Source organism: Panthera tigris, chromosome D2 (genome assembly GCF_018350195.1).
Source record: "Panthera tigris isolate Pti1 chromosome D2, P.tigris_Pti1_mat1.1, whole genome shotgun sequence".
NCBI lineage: Eukaryota > Metazoa > Chordata > Mammalia > Carnivora > Felidae > Panthera > Panthera tigris.
The window spans coordinates 52,724,303-52,742,532 of record NC_056670.1 but is presented as its reverse complement, the minus strand read 5'-3'; the positions used below and the strand labels follow the sequence as shown (position 1 = coordinate 52,742,532).

Here is an 18,230-nt window from a genome sequence, read left to right as displayed (position 1 = left end):
GGTGAGCCCAGGGGCTACCCCTGAGCCCTTGCACTAATCCCAAAATCCGGAGCCACAAATACAGTTGATCCTTGAACAACGCAGGGGTTAGGAGCACTGACCTTCATGCAGTCAGAAATCCATGTACAACTTTGACTCCCCTAAAGCTTAACTACTAATAGCCTCCTGTTGACCAGAAGCCTTAAATACCAATAACATAAACAGTCCATTAACACATTTTTTGTATGTTGTATATTTTATACACTGGATTCTTACAATAAAGTAAGCTAGAGAAAAGAAGACATTAGGAAAATCATAAGGGGTGCCTGGGTGGCTCAGTCGGTGAAGCTTCTGACTTCAGCTCAGGTCGTGATCTCGCGGTTTGTGAGTTCAAGCCCCGTGTCGAGCTCTGTGCTGACAGCTCAGAGCCTGGAACCTGCTTCACATTCTGTGTCTCCCTCTCTCTCTCTGCCCTTCCCCCGCTCATGTTCTGTCTCTCTCTCAAAAAATAAACATTTAAAATCTTAAAAAAATACAATCATAAGGAAAATAAAATATATTTACAGTACCATAGTGTATTGAAAAAATTCCACACATAAGTGGACCTGCACAGTTCAAACCCGTGTTGTTCCGGGTCAGCCGTATTCTGGGAATTGCATAAACCCAGGGTGACGCCTCTTCCCTGTGCTCCCACCGTGGGAACCGGAGCTGAATGAGCCGCCTGCAGCTTCAGGCCTGAAATGTGCAACTGTTTGCCCTGCTTTGCTTTGCTGTGTCTTGGGAACAGATTCTAAGAAGGTGAAGCTCCTTCCGATGTGGGTTTCCTTCTCCGCTCATGTCCTCTAAAGACATTGGTCTTTCTTGACACAATTGAACCGTTCTTTTTTGAGCACTTCCTGTGTACAGGTACTGGGCTAATTGTCCAAGACAAGAGAAAATGTCTAAACCTACATCATGTTTTGGGAAAAGTGATGAGTTACTGGGTCACCTTCTCCATTCGGGGATGGTCCTGTACACTCAGTGAGTGAGTCCTACCCATGAGTAAAGTCTACTTTCCACTGTGGCTGCTGAACTTGAACTTCAACTAGAATGTTCAGTACTGTTTTTTTCCTAAGTATCTTGGGTGAGAAATTGTTTGTCTTGCAGCCTCCCTTCTGTCTACCCCACCCTGCCGGGACGTCATTATTGAAATAGAAGACACCAAACCATTACTGGCTTCAAAGGTAGGTTTCAGAACTGATCATCGGATAATATCAGTTTTATTTTCCAGGTGCCTAGGCATTGGGCGAATTCAGGCAAACCGCCATTCAATGCAATTAAGATAATAATAACCAAGCCAATTTATGGAGGTAGAATAAAGAATCTGAATCTCACACTCATCAGTAATTAAATGACGTTGTGTAGATTAATGTCCTCTACCCTGGGTCACCCGGGATACTTAAAATAATACCCGGGACCAGGCCCCACCCTCCAAGAGGAAGAGGGACCTAGTAAACATCAGTATGTTAAAAAATCTCTCCAAGCGCTTCTAATGTGCAGGCAGGTCTGAGAACCATTGGTGTGAACAGTCTGAATGATACCATTTGCTAGAAAGAGAAATTTCAGGAAGTGGTTTGTAGCACTGAACATTCCGAAGAAGGGGTGCATGCATGAAGTAGAAATGTCATGGATTTTTAATGACCCTATTTGCCCGTGTGTGGGTTATCTAAGATTTTTATATTCATTGTGGTTTTGAGGTGAAGAAATTGGTGGAAATGCTCACTCAGGACCCTATTTTAGAACCATCGCAGCCAATTCTACAAGAAGGAAAGGGAGGGTGGGGGGAAGAAAGGTCTCAGTCCAGAAAAAAGAAAACATCAAATATCTCCCTGTTTGTGTTGGCATTTAGGATGGACTTTCACAGCATGTTTTAATGTGCAAACTGGCCAAAAAATGCACATGATTGCACTTTAATATGTTATGTCCATAAACAGTGCCTTTTAAAAAATTCACTTCCTTCCCACTTCATTAAGCTCACTAACAACTGGACCATATGAAATGTGGTCTCCACAGCCAGCTCTGTGTCGCAGTGCATTTGATTCTGCTCCCTGGGAATCCTCCACAGTCATAAATGACAATATCAAATCTGCGAAACACCACATTTGCTCTGCAAACGACCTCACATATTCCCACCAAAACAGTGGTGGCCTAGGGAGAAATTAAGTACTGTATACTTAAGAACCTTGATTGATAATACGTTTTCACAATGGCCCAGGAAAAGGGCAGTTTTAGATCCTGTTCTGTAACCTGTCTCCAGTTTTCTTACTTTCCATGGCCAAACAATTCTTATTCGTGCCTGCTGTGTCCTCGGTAGCCCTACATATGGGGGATCAAGAAGAATCAAGGCCAATCTATGCTGATATTGTCACTCATTTCGTAACAGTAGTTGACCCATGACTGGGCTACTGGAACAACACATTGTGAAAGGTTAGTTTACATCATAGAATCTGAGTTGCAGCGGAACAGGATTGGAGGCGGTAGCACTCGGAACCGCCATTGTTCAGCGCCCCCCCCCCCCCCCCCCCCCCCCCCGATCTGAGGTTTCACTTTCCCCGCGGTCGACTGCTGTCCCAAAACACACGGTCCTCCTTCTGACGCAGTGTCAGAGGCAATAGTAGCCTGACACTGCGTCACAGCCCCTATGTCACTCACCTCACCCGTCTCATCACTTAGGCATATTATCATCTCGCATCATCAGAAGGGTGAGTTCAGTACAATAAGATATTTTGAAAGAGAGACCATAGCCGCAAAACTTATTACAGTATATTGTTATAATTGTTCTATTTAATTATTAGTTATTGTTGATCTCTCACTGTGCCTGATTTATACATTAAACTTTATCATAGGTATGTGTGTATAGGAAAAAGCATAATATATACAAGGTTCAATTCCACCCGCAGTTTCAGGCATCCACTAAAGGTCTTGGGACGTATGCCCCGCTGACAAGTGGGGACTACTATACCGTACATGACTTTAATCAGCTTGTTCTGCTAACACCTAGCTGAGGCACACTGTGTTAGGAAAGGCCGGTTGGAATCTCCCCTCAAAAACTGACTCCACCCATACATTAGGGAAGACAGTACACATCTCGGCAAAGTCAAATGAATGAAGTTGAGCTTTGGAAGAGCAAATAATAACAACTTTGCTGATGTCCTATATTACATGTACATGATGTGCGTGCATTACATGTACATGTGATATATGTGTAATGTATGTCCGTTACCACTAATCTGGGTAAATTGAGAGAGTAAGTCAAAACTAACTGCTGTTGATGTGACCTGGAGGCTAGGGCTTTGGGTGACTGTCCTGTGCTTACAGAAACTCACACCGTTACCCTGTGAGATCTCTGGGAGTTCCTTTTTATTTATTTTTTAAATTTTAATGTTTATTTTTGAGAGAGAGAGAGACAGAGTGTGAGCAGGGGAGGGGCAGAGAGAGAGGGAGACACAGAATCTGAAGCAGGCTCCAGGCTCAAGCTGTCAGCACAGAGCCCGACATGGGCCTTGTAACTCACAAACCACAAGATCATGACCTGAGCCAAAGTCAGATTCTTAAGCGACTGAGCCATCCAGGTGCCCCGGATCTCTGGGAGTTCTTAAATGGGCTCAGCATTACCACAAGAAAGGTGGTGCCTGGGGCAAATTGGTAAGTGCTAGCCAGATGACATGGGCATTCCTACATGGCCATTTCAACAATTACCTTCCAATTCCAGTGTTTAAGCAGTATGTCAACAGCACTCAGCAAAATGGCTTCTCCAACGACAGTGCATGTATGTATGATGAGAAAATGCATGAAGCTGCTTGGGACCACGGGGACCTTGGTCTAAAGACTTGAATTCTCCTTTCAGATTCCTTCTAATACTAGATTTTGGAGTGAAAGGTGATCCTTAAGCAAATGTGATTGTTTGAAGCCCGGGGAGACTCTTGCCATGCAGATACCATAAAGCAAGCTTCTTGAGATGCTCCCATCCCTTTTCCGCATGAACTCCTGAGTAAATGGGCGTGAATAAATTCTCCCATATTAATCCTAACTTTTAAAACCAGACACTTGTTTTGAGTCACGCTTTTTAAACCATAAACTATTCTCTTCTTGGAAATGATTTCAAATAGCTAAAAATAGATGTGAATAAACAGACTTTAAAAATCTTTTTTAAAAATTCAGGAACCATTCAGAATGTGAATGTACTTTTGGCATAAAGTCCCTCTCTCCAAAATCTCAATCTGGCTGCGATTTAACCTTTAATCCTGCTTTGGTATGAATCTAATATAACAAACTGTTACATCTGTCTATCTCTCTGCCTCTCTTGGCAATGCTGTGTACTGAATAAACGCCAATCAGAAAACACCAAGGGGCGCTTAACAGAGGAAGCCCTGTGGCCGCCTCATACAACAGCTGCAGGAAGGGCCTATAATGAGGAGCTGCTGTCTCCTCACATGAGAAATGAAGTTAGGATTTCAGAAAGGGGGTCTAGATAGCAGTTCCTCAGACTGCCCCTGAAGGTGAACTTGGGTGACAACCAGCAGGCACGGAAAGAAAACTCAAGCCCAGCATCCGAGCTCACCATTCCCTCATCTCTTGGATGCACCCTGAGATCAGGGGTGGATTCTCCATGCAGAAGCTCAGATGGAAGCATTTGACCGTGAGAAACTTGACATCTTCGAACAGTGTTGATGGACGCATCTGTATTTGGTGCTGTAACAGAGGCATGGGGAAAAAGCAAGGAAAGGCAGCTACATGATGATGTTGCAGCCATGCTAGACATGATTTTCCCCCGACAGGAGTTTTTGAAGGGATAAGAATAAGGCCAATTTGGGGAATACTTTAGGAGCTAAGTGAAATGAAAGGTTGGGGGCCGACTGATGAGTGGCCACACTTCCATGCACCCCCATCCCTCCCGTCTTGTGACCACTGTGCTGGCAGACAATGAGATTATCTAACCCTTGAGAACATGGGATGTGGGTGGCTACCTCCAACCCTTCCATTTTAATACTATTTGTAACTCATGTGCACGTTTTCAGAGAAGAAACCAGGAAGGTGTGTTTAATTATGAGATCATCTTGAATACTTTAAATAATCCATCAAAATGTTGATCATCTAAAGCATGCATGAAAATTAATTTCTCCTTCTTCTTTCTCTTTAAACCTGATGCTCATGGGGTCTCCATATCTGTGTGACCTGACATGGTTTGCCCTCTTCCTGTGCATATATGTGATAAACAGCTGACAGAAAAGGTAACTATTGTACCCGCTTTGCTAGATTTAAGATTCATTTTAGATTTTCTGCCTATAGCTGATACGTAAAGAAACTTTTTAAAATCCAAGCTTAGTTTACTGACTATAAAGGGGAAATAATTCTGTATAGTGTGTGTGTGTGTGTGTGTGTGTGTGTGTGTTTGCATGTCTATGGTACACAGAAAGGAAATAGCTTTTCTTGAGTGTTCCTTCCCTGCCCCCTACCCAGACTAAGAGTCTATGTTACAGGTGACACTGTTTTTTTCCCCCCAGCAAGATCACTCTTTCCCAGGTATATTAAAATAAGCAATGGGTGGGTCTGATGAGGCTCTATTCTTGTTAAAAATTTGAGTAGAACTTATAGCAGCCTTTAATAAACTATAGGCTTCTGCAGTTTTAAATTGTTGTACAAGTGACTCTGATATGCTATCCCCTCTGCCCAACCAAGAGCTACCCATCTAAACCAGAGGTTCTGAACACTGACCGCACAATGGGATTCGCCTGTGGAATTTAAGAAAACATTCTTGAATGCCCAGGACTCCCCCAGGCTGATTGAATTAGAAACCCCAAGGACAGGTTGGGAGCCACTTGTCTAAATGACCCATAATGCCTCCTTACTGTGTTTTACATTTTATCATTTTTAAAGCTCTTTCTCCTAATGATCTTTTTTGATTTCCAAAACAACTCTCTGAAGTAGATGGAAACAGGTAGTGCTCTTACCCACTCGGTGGATGAAGAAATTGATGCTCAGAGATGTTGGATAACTTGCCCAAGCCGATGTGGCTTATAATGTGAGAGTACAGCTTATAACGTAAAGGATGGGACTGGAATTAGAACCAGTTTTTCCACCTCTCAGCTTAGCTTTGTTTTATAATGTATTGCTGGCTATAAGGACTAAAGAAATGAAATAGTGGAAAACATATAAGGGAAGTTTTATCTAATTAATTTGTATATATAAATACCAAGTCAACAGGCTAAAAAAGTAAAATCAGACTAATGAACATATTGTGTCTATAGGCTGTAAGAAATCATCTAGGGGCACCTGGGTAGCTCAGCAGGTTGAGCATCTGACTCTTGATTTCGGCTGGGTCATTCATGATCCCAGGGTTGTGGGATCTAGCCCCATGTGGGGCTCTGCACTGAGCATGAAGCCTGCCTGAGATTCCCTCTCTCCCTATCCTTCTGCCCCTCTCCGCCACTCATGCTTTTTCTCTCTAAAACTAAAATAAATAAAATAAAATATTTTTTAAAAAAATAATCTATTATAGCTCTGGGCATTAGATCCCACCAAGGATGGTCATTTCACCTGTAGCTTCTGGGTAGAAGAATCGTGAATGCTGAATCTGAATCTACATGTAAACAAAAATCCTATCGTCTCCCCTGTTTCAGGTTCAGAAGTACCTATTTCTCTTACCTGTTACATATGGGTTTTCCTGCACTGATTGGAAATCCACGTCAATACTACATAAAGGTTTTTCCATTTTGATGTCTTTCATTAGGAGGAAGAAATCGTTGACTGGTGGAGCAAATTTTATGCTTCCACAGGGGAACATGAAAAATGTGGACAATATGTTCAGAAGGGCTATTCCAAACTCAAGGTACCTGGGCCTGTGCTGCTGTGGGTGAGGGAATGGCATCCATTGCAACTGACCATGGGCAGAGCTAAGTAGAAGACAAAAGGGGTGATGGGGAGGGGCCCTGGGCACCTCTGGCTTCCTAGAGAGTCCTCTTGCAATAGGCTTTGGCTTTGCCAAGATTCCAGGAGCTTGAGGACAGCTGTTGATTTATGGTTATGTGACTGCCACTTTGGGGCTGAGGGCATCTGACAGAGGGTTGGGAATGGGTTGGCACCACACTAATTAGGCCAACAATTATCCAGTTCAACCCAAGGAACCCTAAAAGTCATGCTCTTACAGAACAGTGTGAAATGTCAACATGCCTGTCCTCCAAACAGGCATCCATTTCACCAGCTGAAAAGTTGATTCTGTTACATGGGTATAACATACCATCACAACCATGGACACATGTGTCCAGGAGGAAGGTGAACTGTTGAGCTAGGCAGATCTGGCTATCTGTGATCTCCTGGTTTAATGTTTTGAGTTTCCAATTCTTCATTCCATGTTTCAGGCTATAATTAATGTGCTTAAGTAGAAGCAAATGCTAAAGTTTTCAGAACATTGCATGGGAGGAAAAAAAATTTTAAATGAGAAATATCTAGCCTTTAAAATGATTTTCCCCATCAAAGTAGAAAACCTCCACATATTTTCACCTTATTATCATAACATCTCAGTGCAGCTCAAGAAACACCAGCATGTAAAGAGCCACTAATTTGGAAAAATGATCAAACTGCTCAGGTAGATCAGTCCCCGAACCACCCTCCCTTCCTCCCTCCTTTCCTCCCTCATTCTCATTCTTGTTCCTCCTCTTCTCCTGTTTCTGTTATGGAGGTATAATTTACGTACAACAAAGGAATCCATTCAATGGGTTGTGATAGTTGTATGCGTCTACGTGTAAACCGCCCCCCAAAACAAGGCAGAGAACATTTCCATCATCACAGAGAGCTCCTGTGCACCCCTTCCAGCCAATTATCCACCATCACCCACCGCTCTTGGAGACAGCTGATCTGGTTTATCACCATAGACTTTTGCCTGTTTTTACACTCCATATAAATAGGCTTATACCAGATGTATTTTGTGTGTGTGTGGCTTTTTTAGCCCAACACAGTTGTTTTGAGATCCATCGCGCTATCCTGTGTATCGGTACTCTGTCCCTTCTTATTGCTGAGTGGCAGTTCATTGTACGGATATACTGCGATTTGTGTATCCATTCTCCTGAGGATGAAGCTGCTTCAGACCTTCTCGTATCATGTGGACGTGTTTTCATTTTTCTTAATAAACACTTAGGAATGCAGCCTCTGCATCATAGAGTCACTGGGTATTTAACTCAATAAGAAACTGCCAGATGTTTGCCCCAAGTGGTTGTGTCCTTCTACATTCCTGCCAGCGATGTGAGGGTTCCCGTCGCTGCATCCACACCCTCACGCCCACTTGGTATTGCCAGTCTTTTTGGTTTAGACCCCACCTGCATTTTAATGAGAAATTAAGAAGCTGTTGATGGTTTTCAGGTATATGATTGTGAACTGGAGGATGTAACAGAATTCGGCGGCCTGACCGACTTTTCGGATACTTTCAAGCTGTATCGAGGCAAATCCGATGAAAATGAAGATCCTTCTGTGGTAGGAGAGTTTAAGGTGAGCAACGTGTGTTTCTGTTCTGTTTCAAATCCACCTTTAATTTCTTTAGAGACCTAGGATAATGGACAGCCAGCCTCTGGGGCAGGGACATGTCCTCTGACATCTGAAGGATGCTACAAGGTGATGACAAGAAAACGGGCCATGGGGTGGGGGCCAGAAGCCTCAAAGCCGTTCTCAGTACATTTCCGTCATCCTGCCTGTGCCATCCAAGCTTGAGTCCTGCAGATTCAGCGTCGTCAAGACCTCATTTCTGCTCCCTGCCCCCACTGCCTCCTCCCCACCTTCCAGCAGGACCACCAGGCAACTTCCTGACCTTTCTGCCCTACTCCAGTCCATTCCCCATGCAGCCCAACACGATCATGTTTCTTGACTCCTAAAAGATGTCAGGTTTCCACGATGGCTCAGGTCCCAACTCCTTCCTAAGGCGGAGCTGGCCTTCCCCGAGCTCCTCTGCTCCCTCGCCCTGGTGCGCTGCTGCTCAAGGACCTCTCCCAGGCCCCAGACACACCTCGTCTGCTCACAACTGGGAGCCTCGGGACAGGCTCTTCTGCCTTCCCTCTCTGTGGTCTGACAAACTCCTACTCATCCTTTTCAAGGTCAGCTCAAGTGTCACATTCTTTGTGAAGTGTTCCCGGGTTGCTTCTGGCAGAGTGACTCACTCCCGCTCTGGGCTCCCACAGGTCTGCTTCCTGCCACCATTAAAGCGCCTTTCACACTGGGAGTATCGGCTTTCGTGACCGCCCCTCCCTCCACCACAGCCCGCAAATCCCAGGCACCTGTGCTGCTACTTCCCAACCCTTTCCAACAGCAGACATTGCTAATCGATCAGAACACTATACCCTACCTACCCTACCCATGTTCTCGGCATCCTTCTCACTGCGGCTTCCCAGCAAGCAATCAAAGAAGGCCTAAGAATCAAACCTATCTAATATCCCTGTGCCAGACCGGGTTCCTTGAGTTCATTTTGGGGTCCCTGATGCCCAACACATAATAGTAAGTGCTTATTACTTCACACTGCTTTGCTGGATGAGTGTAGCTGGAACTAAGACCCACATGTTTGGAATCCAACTTGAGTGCTTTCTCTTGTACTTAATTAAGCTCATTTCAGGATACGATGTATGGCCTGTCAAGCTGGCCTGATGGCTCACTCGTTCAAAAAACATTTATGGTGCCCCATAGACATGCCCGGCCCTGTGTTAGGTCTTGGAGACAGAGTGATAAACAAGACCCAGTCCCCACCCTCAGGAAGCTCCCAGTCTCATGAAGAATGTAGACAATAAGTAAACAAGCACAATGCAGAGGTCAGTGCTGCAGCAGGGGTGAGCGCAGAAGACACATCCAACCCAGAGGCAATCAGGGAGGTTTCCTGGAAGAAGAGACACTTTTTAGTTGAGACCGGAGGGATGAACAGGAGTTTGCCTGGGGGGTGGGAGGGGGCTTACAGGGGTGACACCAGAAAAGGGAAATCACCCTTAGTACTTTACTCGGTTTAAAAAATAATCACTTCTGGGGCGCCTGGGTGGCTCAGTCAGTTAAGTGTCCGACTTTGGCTCAGGTCATGATCTCACAGTTCGTGAGTTCGAGCCCTGTGTTGGGCTCTGTGCTGACAGCTCAGAGCCTGGAGCTTGCTTCGGATTCTGTCTCCTCTCTCTGCCCCTCCCCGACTCGTGCTCTCTCTCTCTCTCTCTCTTTAAAAAATAAATGTTAAAAAAATTGTTTTAAATAAAAATAAAAAATAAATTAAAAATAATCACTTTGATTCCTATCTTCAAAATATGTGCAGGGTTTTACTCCTCACCACCTCCTTTGCCACCATACCGGTCCAGCTCTTGCCTCGATTTGTGCCTGGTCTTCCTGTTTCTGCCCTGCCCTTTCTTCTCTGTAATCAGTTAAATACTTATTTTATCATCATTTTACCTTCCCTACTGGAAATGTGTATAGTGTAATAGACATTGTTCCCTTCACGAAAGGCAGCCCCTGTGGCTGCTCCAGAATGCGTGGCAGAGGAAGGCAGGAGTCCTCCGCCCGGGTCACCAGGGGCCTTGTGAGGATATCTGTGTGTCTCTCTCTTAGGGCTCCTTTAGAATCTACTCCCTGTCGGATGACCCCAGTGTGCCGGCCCCTCCCAGGCAGTTTCGGGAATTACCTGACAGCGTCCCACAGGAATGCACGGTTAGGATTTACATTGTTCGAGGCTTAGAGCTCCAGCCCCAAGACAACAATGGCCTGGTAAGAGTTTGGGTGTGGGGCCTTCTTCTGTAGCAAGATAATTACAGTCATCAGCCACAATAATTGTCATGTTCTTTCTTTTGGGGCGTCTGTTATCTCACTAGGGGAAAGATACTCTATCCAAGCAATGTATTCAGGAGGACTGTCCCAATGGGGATTTATCCGAAAGCTTGAAGGGGCTTTGGTTCCTCTGGTTCATGCTTCTCATTTTACAAATGTGACCTCGAGGAGATTTGCGCGGTGCCTCCTCCCTGCCGCCACCCCTTCACCCCTCACCACTTCTCCGAAGGCGGCTGGCGGTCTGCTGCACCAAAGGCCGTGTTGCTCAGACCTCAACTGAGGCGCGGACGCCACCTTTTCGTCAGTGTGGGAGCGGGTGTGGAGGCTACCTGAGTCTGCCCTGGAAACTGCCTTGAACTTGCACCTGACGGTGACACGGCATGCCATCTGTTTTGTCCCCACAGTGTGACCCTTATATAAAAATAACACTGGGCAAAAAAGTAATTGAAGATCGAGACCACTACATCCCCAACACCCTCAACCCGGTTTTCGGCAGGTAACGAACATTTCTAAACGTTTCTCTGTCCTTCGTTTCTCCACGGCTTTTGAGTTAAGGATGTGACATGTGCCCAGCTCTGTTCTAGGCCCCGGGACTGTCAGCAAAGCAGGCAATAAACACGTAAGGTCACAAATGCAAGTGAAAAGCGCCATGAAGAAAATAAAGCCAAGTCATAAGATGGGCTTCTCTTAGATCTGCTCTGAGCCTGGGAGGTCAAGGGGGCCAGGGCCCCGGGAAGGGGGAGGCGACAAGACCCAGAAGTCCAATACGTTTGTGGGTTGCAGACCAGAAGGATGGGCAGTGACTCACCTGTAGCCACGTGTTGGTTCTCACTCCCCGAATCCAGTTTGTGCTTGTTCTCTGGGACATTCTAATCCCACCATTTTGGTCCAGTGAATGTATTAATGTGCCTGTTACCAAAACTGAGGAGGGGGCACAAAATGATGGGGTCCAAATGCCCCTCCATCTTCTGTTCCTGAAGACTCTTAAAAAAGCATTAGTTTCTCCACCGTTACCACATCAGACTTGTTTCTGGGCTGCTACACCCATCTATCTCTTCAAGGAGATGAGGTCCTTCTCAAGGGGAGGGCACATCCAAGTCACCTCTAAATAGCACCCGGATTTTTCAGCTACCGGCTGCATCCACATTTAATAAAAGCTAATAACTGCTGAACTTTTCCTGGGTGCATGCACCCTCCGGAGCCATTTATATGAAACATCTCAACTTCACAACTCTGGGGTGCTATTGTTCATCCCCATTTGACAACAGAAGAAACTGAGGCACAGGGAGGAAGAGTCTAATGTGCCCAGCTGGCAAGAGGTGGAGTCAGGATTCGAACCCAGGCCATCTGACCGTAGCATCTGTGTGGTATCCACGTGAGGCTCTCTGTGGCTGCCACCATCTCATTCCATGGTCAGCCTATCAGCAGGGCAGGGCAGAGGTCAGCAGCCCCACATTACAGGGGAGGGGCATGTTGCCAGAGCTCTGTCGACAGAGCTAGTACATGACAGAGCCAAGATTTAGGTAGGAATTCCTGACCAAGCCCCAGGCTTTTTTCCAACACCCTTGGTAATGCTTCATATTCATGGCAAAGCCACCACCTGTAGAATAAATGGTCTTTGTACAAAACGTTTGTGAAAACAGTGTTATTTTCCCAGAACCTTGCCAAACGGGAGAATACTTTGTTCTTGTTTGATGTGTGGCCTATATTTTAATTTCTGGCTTTAATATGTTGCCCATCCTCTTCTTTTCTACTCGTTTGTTGGTTCGCATCCTTACGCACTCTCTCGTGTGTGCGCCCATATGTGTGCACACACACCCGTCTTCATCACAGTCGCTCAGGTTCGCACACACTGTTCTCCCTCACACACACTCACACCTTGTGACACACGCACACAGGACCGCACTCTCACTCAGCTCCTGAGCACACGCGTGCACACACCTGTGCACGCACGTGCGCACACACACACACACACACACACGCTGCCGCACACCCCAAAGCTGCCTGCCGGGGCCAGGGAATGGAAATAATCCTCTGGCACGGCAATATGATCATTTTCCTTTTCTTCCGCTGATCCAGCCCTGAGGTCTAGACAGGAAAAGGCACGCAGGGCAGGAAGGAGGGCTCCATGTGAGGGAGACAGGGAAGCAGGGGAAAGCCAGCTTTCACGGGAGAAAGGCGGCCCTGTCTGAATCGCGCGTCTCTGAGGAGCCAAGCACAGGCTTAATTAAGTGGCAGGAAAAGTCTTGCTTGGAGCCCCCCCGCCCCCCACCCCCCACCCCGGGAGGAAGCGACGCTGTCAGGCTGTGCTCAGTCAATCTGTGCCCGGTGTGTGTGTGTGTGTGTGTGTGTGTGTGTGTGTGTGTGTGGAGCCCCCTCTCAAAGGAGATGCCGCCTCTGCAGGCCTGTGGATGGCTCTTAGTCCCTAGGCTGATTCTTAGGGGGTGACTTTCTTCTCAGCGGAGACCCTCAGGGGTTCTGGGACAGGAATTCAGAAAGAGGCAACCTTTCCTGTGTGCTCAGCCATCGTTCAGTATATTCCCGTCACATCATAGCAACATCCAGGTCATGTTCAACAGAATGTGTGTCTTCTATTAATTGGTGTTCCAAGAAAAAAAGTATTCCTTCCTCAAACCAAGACACCTGGGTGAAAACAGATAATAACTGCAGGACTTCTCAAAGCCTTTAGTTTGACCAGAGGAACTCCAAAACAAGTGGTTTTCTTTTCTTCCTTTCTTTCTTTTTTTTAATATCACAGCTACTGGGTTTTCAGCAATGCAGTCATGCCAAGTGCTTTCTAAACATTTCTTTGCCTGACCCTTATAACAACATGGGATGGTAGGTATTGCTGTCGCTGTTTTACAGATGAGAAAACTGAGCACAGAGGGGTAAAGTAACTGGCCTAGGGTCCCACAGCTAGTAAGCAGCAGGGTTAGGATTCAGACATATGTATTTAAACCCGAGCTCTCCCCCTGAGCAAGCATGTAACGTTGCATTATTCTTACTTCTAACACGTACTGCTTCTCAAGTGCTCCTACCCACTGCCACCCACCTGGCTGTCCCAGTCACCATGTCCTCCTCCAGCAGCCACAGTCACCGCCTGGGGACTCTCTGCAGAAAGCCTTGATTTGGGGGTGGGGGGTTAATTTATTTATTTATTTTGAGAGTGAGAGAGCGTGCGTATGTGAGCACGCGTGGGAGAGGGGCAGAGAGAGACAGGAAGAGAATCCCAAGCAGGCTCCATACTGTCAGTACAGAGCCTGACACGGGGCTTGATCCCATGAACTGTGAGATCATGATCTGAGCCAGACTCAACAGTAGGTTGCTTAACAGACTGAGCCACCCAGGTGCCCCAGAGCCCTGGGGGTTTTTTTTTTGTTTGTTTTTATTTGTTTGTTTGTTTTGTTTTTGAGAGGTCTGGATAGAATCATGGAGATTCTAACATTGCATTTGCTTATTTAGAATGTATGAGCTCAGCTGCTACTTACCTCAAGAAAAAGATCTGAAAATTTCTGTCTACGATTACGATACTTTTACCCGTGACGAAAAGGTGGGAGAAACAATTATCGATCTGGAAAATCGATTCCTTTCCCGGTTTGGGTCCCACTGCGGCATACCTGAACAATACTGCGTGTAAGTTGTCCTGGCCATAAAAGTAGACAATTTGTCCCATCTAACATCAATACCTGGGGAAGCCTTGGGTCCCTACTTCTGTGCCTGACTTCACTGAACCACTCTGACTCAGATATATACTGTTTTTAATAACTGGACTATCTTCGGGAGAATAGGGCCACAGCATTGCCCAAGTCCAGGGCAATGCCCACCCCACCCCCCGATCAATTTTGTGATGTCCCTCTTTCCCTAAGTGTTTTCTATGGTATCTAATGAGATACAGCTTGTGTTTTCTGGTTTATGAGCTTGCCTATTACGATTACAGTGATTGCAGTCAAACCCCTCATTTTGATGGAGGAGGAAACTGAGGGGGGAAAAAAGGATTAACTGGCCGGGGCCAAACTAATTGTGGATTTTAGGTCTCTGAAATAGATTTCTAGGCAAAAGCCAAAGGGTAGAGCCCATTCCCTGCTCCGTCACTACATGGGGACGCCTGTAAGAATAAATAGGAGTATATGTGTATGAATCCAAGAAGAACCTCTCTGCCCCGTGATAACTCTGAGTGTGGACTGTTATTCACAGTTCTGGAGTAAATACCTGGCGAGATCAGTTGAGACCAACACAGTTGCTTCAAAATGTAGCCAGATTCAAAGGTTTCCCACCACCCATCCTTTCCGAAGATGGAAGTAGAATCAGATATGGAGGTCGAGACTATAGTTTGGATGAATTTGGTAAGTGCAAAACCATAGGCTGTAAGCTGGTTACAAAGTATAGCAACTTTGCTGGGTCTGCTTTGGGAGGGGGATGGGCAGAGCAGTGCCCTAATTATACCACAGGCGACTCCGCACACATGACTATCTAACAAAAGCCCCATTATAGCAGGGTTTTGCTGTCTTGTCAAGTGTCAAAGTGTACACATTTTCTTGTCTGTCTTAGGTTTCACTTGACCTTTTTAGGTCATAGCCACTGGAGCTTTGAACACAAAGTTCTAGTAATTAACTAATTTCTATGTAGTGCATAATTAGCTCATAATTTAGCTCAAAAGTGCTCAGATGGTAGTGCAAGAATTTCTCTTCCAGGCTTATTCCATCATTCTTCCTGCCCTTCTCTGAGAAGGCTCGGGGATGCAGGGGGTTTGTTTGAGGACTCTTCTGAGTTCACATCTGGCTCACGTCTGAGCTTGGGGTCTTGCTCTTTCTCCAGCAGTAATTTATACTACAATCAGTCCTGACACATAGCCAGCTAGCTGCGCCATGACAAAGCCTGAAATAAGCTTAATAGAGCATAAGAGCTGTGGCATTATTCACGGTGTTGCAGGGAGGGAGGGCTTCCCAGAGGGGGTGGCAGTGGAGCTTGCCTTGAAGGGTGCACAGGATACCCAGAGAAGGCTGAATAAAGACACACGGGAGTGAAGGTGCCTTCCTGATCCTGCACTGTTTATTCCTGACATTGCAAGAAACTATGCTTTGTCTTCCCATTTGAAGAGGACTTCTGCAAAAGGGATAAGGAATTAACTGGCAAGCAACGTGGCCTCATAGTTAAGAGTACCCCCAGATAATCAAACAACTCCCCCAAAATTGTCTCAGTCACAACGATCATTCCAATTACTATTGTTACCTAACAAATCACCCCAAAACTTAGCAGCTGAAAAATGTCCATTTTGTTTTGCTCCCAGTTTTGCAGGTCAGGACAGGCTCACCCACTGGGCAGTTCTCACCTGAGTACCTCATGTACTTGGCTGCTGTCACATGTCGGGGAAGGGGCCAGGCAACAGGCATCCAGGCTCCACGGAGCTGGATGTCCAAGGTGGCTCGCACACATGGCTGGCAGTTGATGCTGGCTCTTGACTGGGGCTAATGATCAGAGCACCTACTCAGGCCTTTCCAGAAGGGCAATCTCTAGATACTCATGCTCGTTCCAGGGCAGATGGCTTCCCTCAAAGCAAGCATCCCAAGTGGACCAACCACATGTCACGTGGCCTTGTATGCCCAGCCTGAGAAGTCGCACAGCATTCTTTCTCCACACTTTAGTGGTCAGATATGTCTCCCGGACTCAAAGGAAGAGGACATAGACCCAACCTCTCATGGGAGAAGTGTCAGAGAATTTGAGGGCTGTTTTTAAAATGCCACAGTAATGCTAGCTGCTATAACAATTAAACTTCCAAATGTCGGCGGCTTAACACAATAGAAGTTTACTTCTCAGAAATTCACAACAGGTATTCCGATAGGCAACAAGCCCTTGGCGTTTTGCAGCTCTGCCATTCTTCAACGCGGGCACCTAAGGTTGCTGTTTCTTCTGCATCCAAAAGGCAACCGCACATAGAGTATCTTTCACGAGAGGGCTTTATTGTGCCCCATCTAGAAGTGACACACGTGTCACTTCTACCTGTGTTACATTCTAGCCAAACTAGGTTGTGTGTCCACACCTAACTGCAAGGGAGGCTGGGAAACAGAATCTGGCTGTGAGCCTCTGCCAGAAAAGTAGATACAGGCTGCTCTTACTTACACATTCTGGTATGTTCTGGCCCCTGTGGTGTTGGCAGCCCACAGGTCAGGTGTGAGACTGGTTGGGGTAGGGCCCATGGTCAAGAGCTATTACTATCAATGACTCCTTCACAAATCAAAAGTTCACACACTGGCCCTGCCTGTCCAGTTTGCAGAGTCTGGTTGGAAGGGATACATGCCCCTCAGGGAAACTGTTTTCAATGCCACTTTCTATTCCAGAGGCCAACAAAATTCTGCACCAGCACCTCGGGGCCCCCGACGAGCGTCTTGCCCTTCACATCCTCAGGACTCAGGGACTGGTCCCTGAGCACGTGGAAACGAGGACTTTGCATAGCACCTTCCAGCCGAACATTTCCCAGGTAAAAGAACGCTCCGTCTGAAGACCCATCCTCCGCATCCCAAACGCAGTGGCAACAGCTGACACAGATTTGCCTCTTTTATCTCTTTCGGACACTTTTAGATACACAAGAAATAGAAGGGCAACTCACATTAGCTTTATCCCAAAGGGGAAATAAATTGTCAGAATTTCCAGGTAGCTCACTAAATCCAGACAGGAGGGTGACTACGGCTCAGGATCTCTCCCTGTCTCTTACCTGTTTCTCTCTCTGAGTTTCTGTTGTTCTGTGCACTTCCTGTGATCCCCTTCCTATGAATCGGAATATTGTAAAGAGTTTCTAAGGTTTTCATGTTAGAATGTAGCCCCAATCTACTTCCAAATGTGGAAAGGATTGGTTGCCCCAACTTGGCCCAACTCTCCACCACTGGACTACTCAGCTGCAGCCAAGCAGGTGGGGTCTGGGGAAGCACTGTACTTGGCCCTACTTGGGTGAGGCAGTACTCTCTGAGACCAAATTGCCAGGGAGGAAGCTGGGCTCAGTGCACAAGATGGCTCATCACAGGACCACATGCATAATGATGGGGGAGAATTAGTTTCCAGCAGCTGGGGAACAGTTTCCAGAGAAACCAGGAGAGACATGGCAAATGACAGAATGATCCGGGTGGAAGCTTGTTACAAGGAAGCCTCCTGGGATGTGCCTGAGAGATTTGGATTCAGTAGGTCTGGGGTGGCTGGAATCTGAGTTTTAACAAGTACCTGGAGGGGTTCTAATGCAGGTGGCCAGGAAATCACACTTTAAGAAATATTAATCTAATGGATGCAAATCATGTTGACCCCACACAACTGTGGACGAGCTTATCTATAAACAGTGGCCTCAGGTGCCCTGGGCTTACTAGTTTGTCACTCACTTCTTGCTTTTATTCTGTTCTACATTTTCATTTCTTCCTTTTCTTATTATTCCTTCCCCCAAAGAGCCCATTCCTCCT

The 18,230-nt window shown here is 46.3% G+C and overlaps 1 protein-coding gene across 1 annotated transcript in view; it reads left to right on the top strand.

The window, feature by feature from the left end:
• MYOF (myoferlin) overlaps window positions 1–18,230 on the top strand; it is a 162,239-nt gene that overhangs the window by 130,399 nt on the left and 13,610 nt on the right. The window contains 9 exon segments of the mRNA XM_007080098.3: window positions 1,126–1,202; window positions 5,238–5,249; window positions 6,749–6,847; window positions 8,374–8,499; window positions 10,576–10,731; window positions 11,196–11,287; window positions 14,254–14,424; window positions 14,986–15,134; window positions 17,127–17,266. Coding sequence (XP_007080160.2) covers window positions 1,126–1,202; window positions 5,238–5,249; window positions 6,749–6,847; window positions 8,374–8,499; window positions 10,576–10,731; window positions 11,196–11,287; window positions 14,254–14,424; window positions 14,986–15,134; window positions 17,127–17,266 — 1,022 coding nt within the window.